Source organism: Siniperca chuatsi, linkage group LG15, assembly GCF_020085105.1.
Source record: "Siniperca chuatsi isolate FFG_IHB_CAS linkage group LG15, ASM2008510v1, whole genome shotgun sequence".
Taxonomy (NCBI): domain Eukaryota; kingdom Metazoa; phylum Chordata; class Actinopteri; order Centrarchiformes; family Sinipercidae; genus Siniperca; species Siniperca chuatsi.
This window is the reverse complement of record NC_058056.1, coordinates 10,850,738-10,871,107: the sequence shown is the minus strand read 5'-3', so window position 1 is coordinate 10,871,107 and position 20,370 is coordinate 10,850,738. Positions and strand designations below refer to the sequence as shown.

At 39.2% G+C, this 20,370-nt stretch overlaps 2 protein-coding genes across 7 annotated transcripts in view; both read right to left on the bottom strand.

The window, feature by feature from the left end:
- Positions 1 to 6,320, bottom strand: part of scaf8 (SR-related CTD-associated factor 8) — a 30,247-nt gene extending 23,927 nt beyond the window's left edge. The window contains exons 1-2 of one of the 2 annotated variants that reach the window (XM_044168008.1): positions 6,162 to 6,320; positions 5,153 to 5,236 (exon numbers count right to left, since the gene is read on the bottom strand). In XM_044168008.1, the coding sequence (XP_044023943.1) occupies positions 5,153 to 5,236; positions 6,162 to 6,191 (114 nt within the window). In that variant the 5' untranslated portion in view covers positions 6,192 to 6,320. Of the gene's footprint in view, positions 1 to 452; positions 547 to 5,152; positions 5,237 to 6,161 lie in introns of those variants that run through there. The other variant, XM_044168009.1, reaches the window with a different exon arrangement.
- Positions 6,321 to 6,477: 157 nt separating this feature from the next.
- Positions 6,478 to 15,720, bottom strand: ipcef1 (interaction protein for cytohesin exchange factors 1). Of its 5 annotated transcripts, none has more exons than XM_044168012.1 (11): positions 15,104 to 15,720; positions 13,157 to 13,210; positions 12,560 to 12,599; positions 11,871 to 12,040; positions 10,413 to 10,486; positions 10,049 to 10,120; positions 9,866 to 9,930; positions 9,359 to 9,483; positions 8,740 to 9,091; positions 8,258 to 8,448; positions 6,478 to 8,112 (listed from the first exon to the last, which is right to left on the bottom strand). In XM_044168012.1, exons 1-11 carry the CDS (start codon positions 15,176 to 15,178, stop codon positions 7,912 to 7,914), a joined length of 1,419 nt encoding a protein of 472 aa, XP_044023947.1. In that variant the 5' UTR covers positions 15,179 to 15,720; the 3' UTR covers positions 6,478 to 7,911. The 5 variants fall into 5 exon arrangements, with proteins under 5 accessions (XP_044023947.1, XP_044023948.1, XP_044023949.1 ...); XM_044168013.1 differs by having other exon boundaries at positions 15,566 to 15,716; XM_044168014.1 differs by lacking the exon at positions 15,104 to 15,720 and adding an exon at positions 14,149 to 14,511.
- Positions 15,721 to 20,370: the final 4,650 nt, after the last annotated feature.

Here is a 20,370-nt window from a genome sequence, read left to right as displayed (position 1 = left end):
TTAGTGTTAAAGCAGCACTTTAAAAAATTTGGATCTAACCCAAAGGTCAACATTTCCTAAATCACCAATGGCAACTTATCTATTTACATTCTCACAACTCCTGAATTTAAATCCCACAACTAATGATAGCTCAAGCTCCACCAATATGCAGTATGAAGCAACACAGAAAATGTTCTGACTTGACTACCAAGAAAGAAAGGTGCATCAACTAGACCACAACACAAATATTGTCATCAGACAATTCAAGGAGAAAATTATTTAGATTGCACCTTCAACTTCCAACACAATCAAGATCTCAAAGCCAATATCGACCTACGTATGACAACCAGAGGGGGAGAATAGCCAACAACAGGGGCAACAAATCCCTGCATCTCTGGGTGTGTGGGAGCAAATTAAGCTTAAAAGATTTTAGTCTTCTTCCATCTTCTTTGTGAAACAACCCATACTCCTACCTAAGCTGGTTAGGGATTCTCTTATCTCTTTGTAACTCTCTCCACCCCATCCTCCTGCTTCACTTTCAGTGCTTTGGGGGAGCTGGGAGAGCTGCTGAGGGAAGGGGAAACGGGTGTTATTCACAAGCAACATAAGGCACAGCAACACCAAAAGCACAGCAATTCCTTTAGAAACAAGAGTTCAAACAGGTCAAGGAAACATTATCAGAATATTTATCGTTAAGGACTGGTGTCCTGGACTTGTGCTCTCATGGTTTTAAATTCTTTAATTAATTCACATGTTGTTGTAGTAGTAATAATAATAATAATAATACATTTATAAAATAATAAAAAATATCTTCATTCTTGGACTGTATTCCTTTAGCATCTCAGAAAAAATACTGAGCAGTTTTGCACTTCAGGTGAACTATAACCCAGTCATTGGGACAGTTTTTGTTGATCAGCCGTTTTCTTTGAGAGGCTTTTAATAGGCCCAGGGTGCAGGAAACCAGCTATTAGTGTAATAGAGTAAGCATAGGAGAAAAATGACAAAGTTTCTTTTTGACAAAATAGAGACAAATCCTGATATAAAGGGAAGACCATAATCTTTGAAAACCAACGAAGTAAAAAAAGCCAGGATTTCCCAAAGATAGTTTTTGACACAAAACAGATGTTATGCTGTGGGTCTGTATTAAAATCATTTGATGACTATCCTTTTAAAAACACACCATAATCATGTCAGTGCTTAAAAACAACTTGTGGCGAAAATAAAAAGGTGAACCAAAAGCAACCAAAATATCACGATCAACTTCAACATGTGATCCATGGACAGATATTGTTTCTTTCTCAGTTGGGTAGTATTTTCAATAAAACTATTGCAAGATTTGAAAGGGCAGGCAGACCATACACTAGGTGACCACAGGGTTCTATAAGTTAAATTCAAAACTCTCAAAGATGTTTACAATGTCATGTCACAGAAAGTTTACAAAAAATCTCCAAAAATCTGCCAATGATGGAATCTGTAAGGTAAGGCTGTCCAACAGGCTGTCTACAAAAGACGCGTTTCAGCCGTGTGTTTCAGTCCTCTGTGTCACGCCTGTCTGACGGAACAGATAGGCTTCTATTTTAATCAATATAGCTGTCTACACAGACCGAATAGCTTAACGGCTGACGTTTCACCTGATTTGCATACATAACCACGACCCAAGTGTCTTTTTAGGCTTCAAGTATATTTTCTTCTATTTTACATGTGTAACTAGAGTGTTTGTGGATAAGGCAATGAGTGCTGCCAAAACATGGGTGACCATTACCCTGTTTCTAGTAAATTATTTATTTCACCATTTTAATTCTACTTAATCCTCCACCTTATTGTAGTGTTTACTCACAAACTACTTTAATCTGCTCACGTTGCTTTTCCCTTCAGTTCTCTTTTCCACACACACACACACACACACACACACCGGCTTGCACCGCTTCTTCCTGTTTCTCTTTCTCCCTATATGTGTTGACTTTCTCCATCAGCAGTATGTTTTATAAAGTCACCCAAAAAACACCACTCGCATTTTGGACTTTTCACCCGCGAGTACGTTTTCACAGCAGCTTGGTGAGCCGCGTGAGGAGGCGGCTTGTTGTTAATGACGTCGCCTATCGAAACGAACGTGGTACCAAATGACATCGGCAACAACAGGTGCACTTATAAGCTTTTACTAAACAAAGGCATAAGTAGGAGACTCTCTCTGTGTTTCTTTGCAGAGCGTGTGTGATTGTCCACTAGTTAATCGATCGCGGATGGCGCCGTTAATATACCTGGGCAGCCCGACCAAGTAAAGTCTATGTGTAGGAAACACTGCTTGATCTTTTGTAACCAAACCACTTCCACTACTGAAGTAGATCCCCCTTTTAGAACCAACTCCTCCGCTGTGGAGCCGGTAGCAATGTTACTTTTGCTTTAAGCCATGCTTGTTGTTGCTGTGCACAACAGTACGCCGTCAATACGTCAACAAGTCGGGATGTTGCCATTATCACGATATGAATTTTTTTTTATCATATTAAAAATTATACCGGTATCATCATGAACAATATGACACAGCCCTAGTAGACACGGTGTTAAAATACTTGAAAATGAACTGAGTCTAGCCATCAAAGATTTTTACTACCCATAGTAACACTTGCACGTATAAGCAATTCCGCGGTTGTTCTTTTGTCTGTGTAGATGCAACTGGACCTGCATGAAATCCACCAGTCAACTCTAACATAACACTGAGCCTTTAATAACATGGTTTCCAGTGAGAGCAGTAGCTCTTCAGCAGTCGTCAAACTTTATTCAAAACAATTTGCCCACTCAAACGTTAGAAAGAAGCACTGAGATTTGACATGTCACAATAGGAAAAGCATAGGTATAAATAATAAAATCAATGATGGCAGAAATTCATTTAGCTGCTTGGTTTCACGGCCCTGTAATTGTGCATGCTGGCTCACGGTCCTGACTTAGTGGGATACTTGAATAGAATGGAGCCATCATTTATGTTATTAGAAACATCTGTGCTTTCCCTACAATGAAAAGTCCAAATATCTGCTGTGAAAAAGGTCCATTGCTCTAACTACAGCTAATGGAAGTTTTTGTACATAAGTTACATTTTTATACCATTTAATGCAATAAGTCCAAATTCAAATTTTCTTTTTTGGCATCATCCAATTTTGCTTATTGCTGATTCTTCAGGATTTATTTTTCAATAGCATAGCTTATAAATGAATTTTTGTGCAGCAGCAGACTCTTTTGAATACCGAATTTTAGATCCTCCAACCAGCATGTGAATATGCCAGACAAGCAGACATTTCAGAGTGATCTGAGCCTTCAACTGCATCACCAGACACGGATAATGTAACTAACAAAAATAAAACCCTGCATGTGGTTCGGTGAGATAGAACCCCAATCTCAAACTAGTCCCATGTCTCTATACTGTAGAGTATAGTATATACTATGTATAGAGTCTATACTATACTAATGGAAACCAACAGCTACGCAGAAGGTAGAGAAAAACTCAATGAATCCTATCACATAATTGCTTTGGGTTGAGGGGCAATAGTGACCTGCTCACCAATGGCTTAAGTAGCCAGTAACTCTGGAAAATGTGTCACAAAAACTGCTTCTGGTTTAGCTTTCTGATTTTCATATACTAAAAAAACTTAATCACAAAATTGCTAAAACTCATACATAAGAGTCTGACTTTGTTGATACTGACTTTCAAGCCCCCTAGATTTTTTTGTCCTTAACCATCCGATACATAGTTAATATGGAGTCCCACAGGATCTCAGTTCTGCTGCAGCCCTCTACCTCATGCCTTCAACATGCCTCTGCTCATGGTCCGGCTTAGCATGGGTGTCCCATATGGAAATATGGAATGCAGTACATATGCTCATATGCATCACTCTAACATGTTTTGGCTTGCTCTTCTCATCTAAATTCCTTCCACCAACCAAACAATGTTTTCTCACTGCCTTCCTTATTTGTAGGGCTGCACAATATAGTAAAAAAACTGCGATTTACGATTAGCGGAAATTATCATTTTTGTTTCACAATTTTCATTTTCTCTGAAAAAACTTTTAAATGACGATGTGATTTGTACAAATATGTGTTCTTACATCTGGAGAACAAGACTTGTAGGCCAGGGCATCTCTGCAGCACTACAGTACTTCATTATAATCCATTATTATCAAAAAACTGCAGCTTTTGCGATTCAGATATTGCACTTGGTCATATTGTGATTTGGATAATATTTTGATTAATTGTGCAGCCCTTCTTATTTGTGAACCTACCAACTACATGTTGGTGTGACATGAGTCTCAGCTTCAAGGCTCTAAAAAATAACATAAAGATGTACCTGAAGAACAATAGATACCTTCATACTATTTTTAGATGATACAATTTCCCCAGGTGTTTGTGTAAGGATATAGTCATCAGAGGTTGAAAAGCTTATACAAGTCTCAGTACAAGATTGCATAATTTAACTATTATTAAAAAACAGAATCATTTATTCCTACATATTTTACACAAGTATTCATTACATACTAGGTTGTGTGGATGAGTTTACTTGAGCTGACATTGCTTAGTAATGGATCATATCACTAGCATAAGGAGATCAGCTGCTTGTAAAAGTACAATGAGGGCATACAACCATTCAAATCATGATTTTAGCATTGTCGTATAATTGACAGCCCACAGAGACTACATTTGGATTTTCATCTTTAAGAATTTACCCTTGTTCCTATGTTAGCTTTAGTCTTTTGGATTTCATCAATCTCAAAATGGCCATTAATTAATAAAATAATATTAAGATGTTTAAAAATCTATTTTGTATTAATCAAGTGACGTAGTTATGCAGTTTGTGGCTGAAACGTTTCTTTGTTGGAAATAAAAAGTCAATATTTGTTCCACATTTTGCTTAATGTCTTCTAATTTAGCTCTATAAAATCATAAATGGACGCATGCCTTTAATGTGTTGGGGCCTGAAATTGTAACATACTACATATTCAAAAACGGTTGTGGATCTACTCTCTCTCTCAAGACTAATTTTACCTAGGTTTATAAATAAAAAAACATACTCATAGCTGGGTGGTTAAGCTTAGATATTTGTCTTAGCATAGAGTTGGAGAGCATTTCCTTTCATGACCATTTCTTTATTCCCCATTACCTGCCTCATCCGTTAATACTACATACTTACTTTTATAGCCTTGATTCCAGACTTGGTGATCTGGGTCATCTTGGCCTTGGAGATGGGCGGCTTGTACTCGTTCAATGAGTACAACTGAAAAATGAAATGAGACAACAGAGAACATCTTCTGTCATATGATGTAACTACTACAGCATAACGATAATAGTTATTCAACGACTATATGCACAAGCAGTGGTCCAAAGCATCATCCCTTCTTGTCTGCAAGTTTTGTTCACCATTTGCAAAAGCTTTATTTTGTATGTTTGTGGTCAGAGAGCTACCAAGTTCATAATGTGACGGTGTAACGTCAGTGGGCTTGCCTCTGACTCTGATTATTTGTTGTGCTTCTATCATTACAACAAAATAACAATTCACAATTTAATTCGTATTAGCTTTTAACTGAGAGTCGATAGTGAGTTGCACTGATTATGCCATAGGACAGACAGATTTTAGTGTCGATGCAGACAAATGGTTGCGCTACTAGCTTTGAACCCCCTGATAGCTAACTTAGCAGTTAAATTATCTGTCTAAATGTGCTAGGTTATCTCAAGTAATTAACATTCTGTTCAACCGGGACCAGAAAACTAACGCTGATTCAGTCAGAATTACATGGTAATAATTATCTGGTAAAGTGGCAGTGAGTGCGAGGTATCAAGTAACTGATAACCAAGTTATCACGTAACTGAGGCTGGTTCGCTAACTTGTAGCTAGCTAGCTAGTTAACGTTAGTACTAGTATGTGGGAAATGTTTGCTTATAGCCTAGCAACCTAACACGGTGTGTTAAGAAACACGTTCTCTTCATAGCGATAGTCTGGACAGTTGACATAAATTAGACACTGAATAACTTAACATCATCGCTGTATTGTTGTGCACCAACAGCGGCCTTGTGTGAGACTACCCTCCTCTCCTTTTCTGCTACTTGGTGCTAACATTAGCCCACTAGCTACCGCAAATGTGAATTAGACAACATTTTCTATTCTCAATGTGTTCAGAATTTTACAAGTTATTCAAACAAACCTCATTGTTAAATGCTTTGACGGCCTCCATAGTGTTGTATTTCGGCTCGCAGGTGACTGTAAATATTTACAGATATCTCCTCAATAACCGGTTTGAGACATGCATGCTCGACGTTTGGTGAGATGGAGGAGACTGCCAATATGGCGCATAACCTCAATGGGTAATCTGCAGAGACCGGCGACTCCTAGCGTCAACTTTGGGACACTACAAGTCTGCTTTTTTGTGTCAAAGTATACCTCACAGCGGCTGCTGTACACAAACACACAATCATCTATGGTATCACTGACCATAGAAATCAAAACAAAGCCTCAGTGGAAAATGTTCACTCGTTATAATACTTTATTTCCATGTTTACAAACAAGCAAACTGACTTTCATGCCAGAATCAAAGATCAAAGATAATTAACATCAAACATCCATGTACATCTATTTACACTTAGTTAACATTTAAAATGCATCTTTGGGCCTGGAGCTTGGTTGGGCCCCTACCAGTAGGTGTTGTCACCATGTCAGAGGCCCCTGCTTGGCCTGCGTTTCCTAAATCTGTTGCTCTCTGGAGCTGTGGCTGTCACATAATGCCTGACATCTGTATCTGAATAACCTCCTAATCATCTGTTTATCTGTAACTAGTACAGTGTTTGGGTCTGCTGGACTAGTTTGTAAGGGCCGGGGGGGCAGGGAGTCTGCCTTAACGAACAATATAATATATAATATTTTTTCCTGAGAATTATCCATCATGCATCCTGTGTTTAAATGCAAATGAAAACTGCTACATTCTGCCTTAAGTCCAATAGACTGTATACACCATTGATATTGGTTAGTAATAAAGTCTTCATCACATTTGCAATAACATATAAATTAAGTTATCTGTTACTGTCAGTGTTTATGGTAAAAATAAAAAAAATTAAAAAAAAAAGAACTCCAAAGCATGTTTGCATTAAGGTTGGAATTCTTCGTTTCAAAGATTTGTTTGTTGTATAGTTTGTTTTGGTTTGGTAGAATACATAATTAGATAGCCTTTTCTACTGAAATAAGGTGGTTTCTTATATCTTGGCTTTAAATTATATTGTAGTAACAATGATTTGACACTTTGACTCTGAAAAATCTGAAATTATCATGATTTGTGACCAACATTTATTCTGTTAGTGCAGGCCCTCGTGTTCATTCTGGAAAGTCTTCATGATAAGTATAACAATATAATTTCTTGGGCCAACAACACACATCAATCATTCAAAACAGATGCTGTAGAACATGTGTAACAGGCAGCGATGGTGCATGGCACCAATAATTGACTGAAAACAGTAAAAAATGTGTTCACTACTGATGAAATCAGACTAGATAAAACATACTGTAAAAACAAGTGTTTCCATGCAGAGAACAACGGATCCATTATTTCAATGTCCATCATTCCAAATATTAAAACAGTTTATGCATAGGTTCACAAAATTACAACATAAAAACAATTATCTGTCAAATTAGCTACACTTACAAATCAAAAAGTAAAAGTAATACTAAGACACATTTCACATTTTAATGCGACCAATCATATAAGGTCTGTTCCATCTCCATTCAGGAACTAAAAACACTCTTCTTCATTGATCCAGTTACTTGTTGAATAGCACTTAAAGCCCAATGATATGGAACAGTAGTCTCAACTGAAAACAGCAGTGTGTGTGCGTGTGTGTGTGTATCCAGTAAGTATGTGAGTGTCTTTCAAGTCCAGACACAGTAAAATCAGTCATGAGGAGTCTTTATAAACTGGTCTCGACAACTGGAGCAGCAATGACTGATGCTGCAGCTTTTGTGGCCTCTGATGCCACCTGCCGGTCCTTTTTAACACAGATCTCCTGCACCAAGGGTGTATTGGCCTCCTTCCACTGTCTGAACTTGTTCGAGGTAAGCTCCGGGTCCGTCAACACCTGTTCTATTGCCTGTAGGTCTGCCTCTTTTGACTGTGCCAAAAAAAAAAAAAAAAGAGAGCAAAGAAAATGGGGGAAAATGAAATAATAGCACAAAGCTCTCCAAGTGTAATGTAAAATCAAAAGTGGAAAAACAGCAGGAAAGCAGTGGAAAAACAGACTGGAACAGAAAATGTACCTTTAATGTGCTGTTGAGAGTCCTGATAATGTGCAGTCTATCATTGACTGTCTGGTTTTTACAGCGTTTTATGAAGGAGGCCCTGAATTCCCTTTTCGTGGATGGTTTACGATCTCCTATTGGTGAAAGGCTGGCCTTTTTTAGATGAATATACAGCTTCTCCATCTCATCTGAGCTGTTCCCATGAACCCCTGCAACACGATGAGGTTTTATTGTATCAAAACACAGATAGGTCACAGACACAAAGGAGACAGGGTACAAAGGATATATCACAATCTGAAACAGTATGAAAACGTGTCAGCAAATACCTTAACTAACATATCTTCCTTTGAGCACGGGTGTTAACCAAAGTTGTGAGAAGCATGAAATGTTACTTACAACTGGAAAGGATACAGCAGAAATCTAAAATAGTCTAATTTAAAATAGTCTAATCTAAAAGTCACAAAATGACAGTCAATTACAGGAGAAAAATAAAGTCTTACCCTCTTCTTCAGCACCTGAAACGACCCTCTGTGCCTCCCCCTCCACGGCACAGCTTTCCTTATTGGACCCCATTTCCAGAGAGTCCTGGTGAGACGAGCTCTCCAACACCTGGGGGTCATCCTCTTCTTCCGTCTCCTCTTGCGGAGGTTGACGTGAGTGTACCTGAACCGAGCACACCACTGCCGTTTCCTCGGTGGGAGGAGATGCCTGCGAGACCAGGTCCAACCAGGACTGACGGTGCTTGGCGAGCGAGGAGGTGGAGCTCTGCGATGTCATCGTACTGACGGGGGACGAGAGGGAACCGTTGGCTTCGCTGGGGACTGCGGAGGAGTAAGGGGGAGGAAGGGTACCCTGAAAGACAAACACACCACAGTCAGACGTAATAATCGACCATAAATTAAAAAGGGTTTGGTTCAGTTGAAGAAGGCAGTTTTTTGTTTTGTTTTTTTTTTACATTTGGAAATAAAAATCATGTGCATTTTAAAACAAAACTATCAGCTCAACCAGAGTAAACATACTATAACAATTTAATTTAGTAATTACAATATTCAGTGAATGGCATCCTCCTGTATAGTTGTGAGTGATGGTGCAGTGCTGACTGCCATAGACATGACTGACCTGATGTGTGCTACCAGGTGGAACGGATGCATCCACAGAGTGCTGAAGGGTTTGTTCAGAGTATGGTGGCGGGGGAATCTCTGTGCTTTCAGCTTCTTCATGGTCACTGGCTTCACTATAACACTCTGCATGGGACACACACACACACACACACACACACACAAAGTCAGAATTCATACAATGACACATACAGCCAGAATCCAGAGGAAATTATTTAAATGATTTTTAGCCCTGAAAAGGAAAAGATCAGTGCTGCTGCTGAGTGCTGTCAGTGTTTATGTGTTAAGTGCACTTGTAGAATTAGTCTAAACTGAGAAAATGCTCTGAGCTAATAATTCCAAAACAAAAAATGTTTTGATACAATCAGAAATGCATTTTTGTCAAGCTAAGAACAAAGCTACATTTCTAGGTGAAAAAAAAGTTGTGATCAAGAGAGATAAAAAAGGTTTTCATTCAGGAACAGCAACAGGTAACAGAAATATATTTTTGATTGTCATGGGTGCTCACCGGCTGCAGTGTTTCGCTCTGTTGGCTCATACCGAATGGAGGCTAGCCCAAGCTTATTTAACCATCTGAAGGGGGGAAAATAGAATATTCAACTCAGTAACGCTTGACAAAACAAGATAATACATTTAAAAAAAAAACACCCTTAATGAAATACATACAGTGTTGTACTTTTATATGACTTACAAGTTCATCTCCTCATGGCTCTCAGCAGCAAAGTAGAACATCATAACTTGTGGGTGGCAAGCTTTGAATGCACTGCATGAGGAAAAGAAAATGGAGAGCAGTTAAGACAGGATCAGCACAAAAAGAGCAGCGTTTCTACAGAGTGAAAATAAGTCTACTGGAAGTTATGAAAACTGTGAGTTAAACTATGTTTATTCTACTTCACTGATCATTTTCAGATAGTTTCAAGACTACACTTCGTATCACCGTGTGTGGGAACACTTTCTATGTCATTCAAGTCCCACAATAGATATAGGTATAGTTCCTTTTTACTTCAAACCACTGGTGGTGGGCGGCTTGAAATTCTGTATAACTATGAGCTTACTGTTTCTTCTTGCACTCTATGGCTCTGTCAATCATGAAGTTGGTGAGGTCAATGTAGCCATCAGCCTTTTCTGCCTGCAACACACAAATTGAACAACAGTGAGTGTCAAAAACTAACTGATGATTTCAAACCACTTCCTGACAATGACACCTGCCGCTGAATTGCAGTAGGCTGCTTCTTCTATTTTCTCCTGCTATTGTTATGGCGACATACAGCAGACCCGATTGAATTCATCGTGCCAGTAAATCAGACACGTCAGTTACGTAGACCTGTATCCGAGTATTCGAGGCCATTAGTGACACCGCCACATTCTGGAAACACGGTGACACAACTTGGCGGTTCCTGCAGCGACAGGTTGGCAGGGAGACAGCTGTGGCAGAAACAAGTGTGACTCATCTGCAGCCGCCGGTGTCTCACACTGCATCTGGGACTCTTTAAGTGTTAAATGTGTGATGTGTTAAAATAGATTAATGCTGTAGTAAGATTCAACTTTTTTTAGTTAAATTTTTCTGAAATTGGGGCTGCAGCTTCTTTTTTTTTTTGTTGCTGAATGTTGCAAATGAATCAGTGCAGCGCTTTAAACAATTGGTAAATACAATGCACCATGACAAATGGTGTGCTGATTTACAGTCAGCATTTGAACATGGTTTAAACACCAAATGTATATACATCTGCTGCTGAAGATAGTCCTCTGCAAATGCACTAATTACTCCTGTTTGAGAAACTAATGTTAATAACTACAAAACAATGAAAGTATATTTTCATGATCCGTTTTTTAGGATTTACATCTTTAGTGGGAACGAATCGGCTTAGGACTGAGTGCCGCAGACATTGTGGTTTAATCTTTTCATGGGATTTGTTGACATTGACAAAAATATAGACTATCCCCAGCCTTATTCTTTAAAAGGGCACCGTAGAGAGAGGGAGAATATGTCAGAGCATGTCACAGCCTGATGGAAAACCAGCAGAACAACACATGAAACTCTACTAAACCCCTATAATTGTTTTCTACACACTTTCCTCTGATTCTCACCATTTCATTCAAGTGTTACACTCTGGTTTATCCTATCATATATTCTGTTGATGATTTGTTTAAAAAAACCCAAAAAAAACCATTTTTCTTTCATTATAGTATGTGTAATGTGCCAACCACTAGTTTTTTCCCCCTTACATTGTGAATTATTAGAGCACACTATGCATGTGCTTACACATACCAAACAAGCTCGTTTAAATTTGAGAGGGACAGAGAATGTGCACAAAAGTGAACAAATCAGATTGAGAAACAGAAACTTAACTTTATTTGGTATTTGAGTAATTCTGTGTAGCTCAGAGTTTGTGGAACTACAGTTGCAGACTTTCTAGCAACAGTGATGAGCTGTGACAGCACTCTCAAATGAATGGCTCAGACACCGGTGCGCATTATAAATGGGTCTCCTGATGAAAGGGTGTTCTACTCACCAGTTGGTTGGTGTACCAGTAGAGAGATGTCTTCTTCAGCACAAACCAGTACTTCCTCCATTTGATACCCAGGAAGCCTTTGCTCTCTTTCTTCCTGTACAGCCAGCCCTGGTGGTCTGGCTGGCCCAGCTCTTTGACCGAGATCCGCCTTCTGCTCATTGTACCATTGCCTGTGCATAGAAAACACATGCACATGAATGCACTGAGACCTCCTCCCTTTTATCCACAGAGACAAAAAACCACATTTGAGTGCAAGTTTAACATTAGAGGAAGCAAGAAATTCTGAAAGCCTAATAGCCAAAACATTTCCATTCAAGTAGAAACAGGTCACAGCGTTTGGTCAACAACCAAAATAACTCTAAAAATAACATTAAACAAACCCACACAGCATCCAGAACAGTCAATTGAAAAGTATGCTATACTACATTCAGCCTACCTGTTCCAGTAATCAATCAGACAGCAATAACAATACAAAATTCTGAACTTGAGTTAGCTTCTCAGAAGAATCCAAGACACTGCCACAAAGAGCTAAAATAGAAGAACTGAAGTGAAAGTAACCGAGCGTTGTCTAAAAGCCTGCTGCAAACACTAATTGCCCTGCCACATCACACACGCCCACTGAGGGTCCAAATTACAGTTGAGGGCACACGCAGAGACAAAGTGATGAGAGCTCAAGGGTGACAACTTACCTCCTCGGCTCTTCTTCTTGGATTTGTGTCTGAGGGAGACCTTTGGGAGGAGAGCAGAGAAGGAAAACGTTGGGTCAGAGAGTCAGAGGCAGGAGACGAGAGAACCACAGGAGCAGTCTCAGACCCCAAAGCTGAGAAGAGGAGGCTGTTTGGAACATCCTGTTACTCACATCATGTGTCACATGCATTTTCTCTCTGCTGTTCTCTCTATCTCCATCTCCACACACACACACATACTAACACACATCCTCTCCTCTCTAACATCCCCCATCTCTGACTTGACTTTCTGTCTGTCGCTTCGTCTCTCTCTGCTCTTTGGTCTCTTTTGCTCTTAACTTGTTTTGCTCCCTCGTGGATTAAACTCAAACACAAAGCCAAACCAGACAATAACCAGGTAACCACCCGGTGGAGTGTAATTTAAATATAATATATACCCTTGTTGTTATAAATATTTAACTTTGTCATCAGAAAATAGGAGAAGCAGAAGTAGTTCCACCACTAAAAAGGAGAGCAGGGTTTCTATTTCATTATTAGCGAGAACAAGGCAACCTCTGCCTGAGTAAATGTCATACGCAAAAAAAGGGAAGAAACACTTACAGGGTTGTAGTCATCGGCAGCCATAGAAGGGGGCACAGATATAGGAAAGGCAGCCTGTTGAAAGAAACCAAAAGATAAACCTTATCCACAGATGCGTAGGTCGACAATATTAATACCCTCAGATAAATGTGCAGAAACTGAGCAATTTTCTGCTCCAGCGTGACAACAGGAAGTGATGTCATGGGCAGACAGCACAGACAATGTTTTTCAATTTGATTTTTTTTTTTCTGTTTTTGCAGAGTTAAAAACAAACTCAAATGTCAATTGAAAGTGAGTAGAAAGCAGAATTTATCATTCTATGGAAATGGAAGCTGAGACAAAAAAAGATTGAAAACTTAAGTTAATGCTCATGAACAGCACTGACAATCTTAATTGTCACAATGTGTCATGAGATCAGCCTATGACGCATACCTACCTACACTACCTTCAAGTATTGAAGATTAAAAGGCTTCTTTCCAGCTTTTTAGCAGTGTCAGAGAAAAACATTTGGTTCTGAAATCAACCTAAATGAACAGTGACATGAAAGATATTGAGAAATCCAAGTTGCCATTATTGACTAACTTCCTCTGCAAACTTAAGTTCCTTATTTGTAAAGGGACAAAGTTGCCTTAGAGAGACAGAGAGAATATCACAGACACAATACCACAAATTCAACAACTTGCCACCATTGAAAAGCCTTTCATGATACAATACAGCAAAAATCTAGGTATGATTTCACAAACATAGAATCTCAACCACTCATTACACTTCTTTGTAGATCTAAAATATCTCCCTAAGAGTCTGTTTATCATATAACCTTGACATTAAACCTTGTCAGATTGAGCGCTGCACAAGAAAAACCAGCCTTGAGGTCAGGAAATGTAAAAGCACAGGTGGCTGTCTGGTAACAGGGACCTGAGTTCAAGTCCTGCTGCAGCTGTTCGCACTCACCACAAACTCAATCTACAAATGTCCCCAGTGACAACAATAAAAGAAGAGAGGAAGACTGATACCTGATACTTAAAACCCCACGGGTTCACTTCAAGTCCAAACACCTTAGCTAAGTGTCAGTATCCTCGGTTAATCTAAAAGCTAACACATTGACAGCAAACCATTGCTGACAGCTCTTATCTAAACTAAACCACAGTGTATCAATGTATGTGTGTGTGTACATCTCTGTCTTGCACAACACAAATGCATCATATCTTGTTTTCCGGGTGTTTGAGTTAACTGTGGAAGCTAGATTTTGATCACCACATAAACTACAGCCTGACTGTGAGAGTGCGTGTGTGTGTTTGGCAACCAAGTTCCTGTGGGATTTTTTTTATTTTTTTTTACACATTTGCATTTGTCATGTGAAAGGTTACATATTACATGACTTACATGTAATCTTTGACTGGAGTGACCAGTAACAAGAAGTCAACAAACTTACAACTTTCTAGCTTCAGTTGGCAGCTACCTGCCAACCACTTACTATCTGCATCTATTATCTGTTTTTGTAAATCTCTTGAATGAAGGTAAGAACCGAAGCTTGTGAAATTCTTGGATTCTTGGAATCTATACAAAAAGCAAATACACAAATAAATGCCAATCCTAACAGTAAAAATGCATTTTACAAACTTAAAATACGTGTAAAAGGTGGTTAAAATAGAACAGCTAGGACATAACCAATTTCAATTAGATTTTTTTAAACTAACACGTGAAATACATGTAGACCATATTTCTGGGGGGGGAAAAAAACAATTAATCTGTAATTTAACCACTCAAAATGCACTTTTAACGACTGTCACCAACGCCAGTTCATAAAAGTAAATCCTTAAATATCATGTAGTATGGCCAGCAAGATTAGTGAAAGTTGTGAAACGCAGCCTGTTTTTGTTCTAGTGGCCTAGCTAGCCGAAAAACGTCGCCTGCGAGCAAATGTATCAGTTTCACAGAGTTTTAACAAAAGATATAATGTTACTGTACCTGCCACCATGACCTCAACGAAAGTATTTTGGCCCGAAAGCTCTGCTCAAAGTCTGACCAAACCTTGGCGAGCATGTCGGAAAAAGGCAAAGAAGAAATTCAAATAAAGCTCTGCTGGTTTCAGGTGAGTTCAGGTCTTTGGGTGTTACCCAGTTTCTTCACCTCAAAGAGGGTAACACCCAAACTCAAACTGAAGAGACAGAAATTGTGAGGGCACATGTTTTTGTTTAATGCTGCAAAAACTTCTGCGCTGTTGTTGCATCGTTATTGTGGTTACACTCAGGGGGAATTAATTATTAGTTTTATCTCAGGTAGTCGCAAATCCCACTCATGAGCACTTGGTGTCGCTAAGGTACTGCTATGTAACGGCCGTATGAGCCACCAAAAGCTGAGTGTACGTTCCAATTCCCATACTACCATACTATTTAGTATGCCAGAAAAACATTTAGTATGCCTTCATACAAAGTATGCCAAAAACATCAGGAAGTCCTATTGCATCCGGTCGCATTTTGCAGTATGTAAGCCAGCCATGGATGTATTATTGGAACAATTAGGTCTTGTTATACATCCACGAGGCCAGTATGCTTTTCTGACTATTCTGACCCACAATCCTCTGCGCAGCACGAGTTTAAGCAAGAGGGTCAAAGTTCAAGGCGCGATGTTATGACGAAGTAATATGCCCAAATTGTATACATACTGCATGCAACAGTATGTACTAAAAGTAAAAAATAAAAACCATGTGATTTTGGAACGCAGCATGAACATTCAGGGGACACAGAGGCATAACTTGTTAAATACCTGACTGTGCCATTCACAGAGTAATAAGTTTAATTGTGAAAGGAGTGTTAAGGTCAGGACCCAGCTAGATGAGTGCTGCAATTTTTTTTCCTTCCTTTTATTGCTTTGAGACAAATTCACAAAATACACTGTGGTTTCCCCCAGAAAGAAGGAGAAAAATAAGTGTTTCATGTTACAGAGTCCACTCATGGCTCTGGGAGGCTGCGGCCTGGCTATCAACACCCTTCACTGTCTGGGGAGCTGGGTTTGTAGCCATAACATCACTGCCTGAGCTGTATCTGTGCAGAAGCTTGGATGTTCTGGCCTATGTTGGCCTGCGCTGGGATAGTGGTAAACCAGCAGACACATTCCTGAGTTCTGCATTATTATAGTCTCCATTTCATTTCTGCTTAAATAGACAGGGGCCTTTTCTCTCTTTCCACTTGCTATTGTACCCGAGTGAGTGGAATTGACTATGAGGAGACCCCCTCCCTTTACATCTCTCACATTCTCACACTGTAGCTTCCTCTTTGCCCCCCATTTGTCACCCAATCATTCTCTTCCATGTCAATTCACTTCCTTGTGTTACCCCTAAACCCCCTCCAACAGCTCCCCCTTTAACATTTCAATTAAATGTGTTGAATTAAGTAAAAGATGTCAACACAATTCACACTCTTCTCATTTCTGTGATGAGAGAAAAAGTCTCAGCATGCCACCTTAGGGTGATTTAAAGGGGCATTTTGCTGAATCTGTGTTTGGGTGGAAGTGAGGTAATCTTCCCTGCGACTCATGTCAAAGGCCCGAAGGATTCATGGGAATGCAGATTGGTTACACCACTGTAGCGCTCAATCTCCCATCACGATCCATGCTGAGAATTTTCACGGCACTTAGCTAATGTCCCCCTCCCCTTCCACACCGAAACTTTGTGGGTGTGTGTGTGTGTGTGAGGGAGAGAAATGAGAGAGGGGGCAAACAGTGTGGCTATTATTCAGCAGGGGAATCTCACACAGTGTAAAGGGGGAAGGGTGCAGGGCTGGAAATGATATCAAATTCTAGCTTGCTCAGTTTGATGGCGCGGCATGCCCCTCGCTTGCTGTTGGTAGTAACTGCCCAGTTGCCCTGGCACTGGTCACTACCTCATTTTAGATATTGCTACATGTGCTTTCTGAGTCATTTATAGCTCTAAATGCAGTACTGAGAGTTAATGAGGATTTGGTTTGAAATGAATTAGTTTTCTTCTGTGCGGCAGAGGCATCCGTTCAGGTATACACACAAATAATCTAAAGTGAAGCCAGCGACAGGAACAAAAGCAGTAAAATACTTAATTCATCCCTGTATTTCCCCTTCAACCTATATATAGATGCTGACAACGGGGTCAAGGTTTTCTTGTTTGGTGCAACAACAAGTCGCCATTGGACCATAAATCTGTACAAATGTGTTTTGTTCACATGCCACTACTGACTATGTGACTAATCCACCTGACCCCTGTGGAGGTGTATGTGCCACGAAGGGATTGACAGTACTACTGTGGTATATGGCCTCTGTGTGTGTGCAAAGACAGCAAAGCGATCCTTAGTTTACCCTTGTGGTCATTTCATTTCCACATCTGCCACAGCCAATAGATGCTTGATCGATTTCCACTTGTAGCACATTCAATGAGGAACAAGACAGAGGGTCTACAGCCATGTCTGCGCCTCTGTGAGGCAGTGCTTTGAGCTAAATGCTCATGGTGTGGATTCAGACTGACAGAAGCCTAATCCTCAGTCAAGACCTTTCACATGATCTGCATGTTGCATTGCTGTACTGCTCTGGTGGTTTGGTTTTGATAGACAGCGCAAGAGAAAGTGTGTATGTTGTCTTATCTCGATGTGAAATGTAATGGGCCTGTAATTGAGGCTTTCAGTTTCCTCCTGCCAAGGCTGAGGCCAGCAGCATTCCACACATTGCACAGTGGACCAACTCACGCAGATGCTCATACTGTATGATCACATACACATCATTCTTTCATCAGTGGGACTGATAGCGTTTGCGTTTAGACAGACTGACCCAACACACTATACTTACTGCTTGCGAGAAGGACCAGGATCGTATTTGTGGTTGATTATACCTGTAAGAACAAAGTAGAGACAACGAAAGTCAACACTTAATGGTTTGAAACAGACCACTAAAGCTGATCTCAAGCATTACTTTACAGTAAAGTTGTCTTGCACACCAAGAAGCTTTATCTAACCATCATAGTTTAGATCAGACAAAAGTGTTTCTTGAAAATTTCCAATACATACTTATTGCTTCCCAGTCATGATCTTTATATGTTCCAATCCAGTTTACTTTGACATGGCCTGAACAAAACAGATCCTATGGAGACTGTTTAACAGTTGGAATTTAGTTGGTGTGCCAATGGTTCTGATAATATATTTGGCAACCAGCCACAGCAGCATGGGCAGACAAGAAACTTGTTCCCAATGCTCAAAATACTCAATTTACCTCAGCCTGGCCTCACCCTGCAATTTCAGGCTATGAAATTGTCTCCGGCTCGTTTTTCCTGCCTTTCGATTGCTAACATTTTCGGTGCTCTCCTCTTCCTGTCATCCATAAATTTTCACGCCTTTGTCTCCTCTGTAAATTACTAGTTTGCTAAAGGAGATACAGATTTTTTATTTTTTTTTTTGCAGGTGTTGCAACTTCATATACCTCTCTAGACACGCTCTGCTCTCCTGCCCACACAGAATGGCCCTCACTTTTTTTGTATATAACCAAATTAATGGTTTTGACAAATGACAGAGATAAAATTGATGCACCATCACATTTTATGCTTTGTCATGAGGGAAAACTGGCTTATTTTTAGGGATTAACAAGCCAAAATTAATATGACACTTGATTAAATCTACCGTCAATCAAATTCCATTGCCTGCATCAGTGTCGCATGTTTAGAAACCTCCACCAACGATGAGTCAACTGCTTATCTGCAAGATTTACCATAGCATCTCTCCATATATTCTAAATGTGAGTAATTTATTTTGATCGAGCGTGCAAACAAACCGGATGCGTGTTTGTGTGTGGCTCTTAGAATAGAACTGCCGGGGAGGGTGGGGGTATTGTGTGAGGCGTTTAGTCATCGATCACGGTGTTAATGTGGGGAGTCACACCTCCTCAGGCCCTACATCCAAGACCAGAGGAAGCAGAGGGGCCACGAATGAGGAGATGTGGAGGAACAGCAATCCTCAGATGTCGTCATATTGCGCAGTGGGATGGGGTTATTTATAATTGGAAGCGTAGAAGAATCAGGATTTGTCATAACAGTGACATTTCTAAAGATTTTCCGGCATGTGAAGGTGTCTTGGGGGTGGATGGCGAAGGATGGACACATCGGTGTGAGGGACATGTTAGAACATCTTGCACAGTGGAGGTCCTGAGAGATAACAATGCCTCATTCACACAGAAATGTATCTACCAATTTAATAAGATCAAAATTGATTTAGCACTCAAATGAGTGAAAGGTTTGGTACTGCTCCAACAACGTGACCATAAAGAGCTTTGATAAGGCTGAGATTTCTTCATTTTTAATACTTCAAGCCTTGCTCACAAGCCAAAAAAAGCAAATAACAAAACAAAGTTTTGAGCAGATTTTACCTCTGCATCAGACATATTTGAGGATTCTTTGCTCTGATTAGATATGGTAATCAGGGTATAAGGAATAATAATTATTTCTTTATTTTTTTATTGTCAGTCTGAAGCAGGCAAAATTTTGGCAAAATCTGTGTAGGAGCTACAGGCACAAATGATTAAGACGATTAAGATTACTTCATACCGTACCATTAAACAATTGATATACAGCCACACTTGGATAGTAATTCTATGGTTTTTGCCCTTACAGCTGTCACCATCTGTTTGTCTGTCTCTCTCTCTCTCTGCCCTGTATGAATCTCAGCCTGGTTGTCTATGCCATATTTTCCCTGATCATAAAAGCAGCCCACCTACTGACCCACTGTTTTAAAAAGATTCCACAGCCTGCTGACTGTCACTCCCTGTAGGAACATTAGACCCACCCTGTTCCTTATGTTTCTCATTTGACCTATGAACTACATATACATATATACATATATACATATATATATACATATATACATATATACATATACATATATATATATATATACATATATATATATATATATATATATATATATATATATATATATATATATATATATATATATATATATATATATATATATATATATATATATATATATATATATATATATATATATATATATATATATATATATATATATATATATATATATATATATATATATATATATATATATACATATATACATATATATATATATACATATATATATATATATATATATATATATATATATATATATATATATATATATATATATATATATATATATATATATATATATATATATATATATATATATATATGCATGTGTGGGAAGAGAGTGAGGAACTCA

Bases quoted from the DNA above. Each gene is read 5' to 3' on its own strand.
- ipcef1 (XM_044168012.1), bottom strand. From the start codon at position 15,178: ATGCTCGCCAAGGTTTGGTCAGACTTTGAGCAGAGCTTTCGGGCCAAA. The intron at 10,487-11,870 runs GTGAGTAGAACA...TGTGTGTTGCAG, and splicing joins ACTGGTACACCAACCAACTG to GCAGAAAAGGCTGATGGCTA. The intron at 9,484-9,865 runs GTGAGCACCCAT...TGTCCCATGCAG, and splicing joins AGAGCGAAACACTGCAGCCG to AGTGTTATAGTGAAGCCAGT.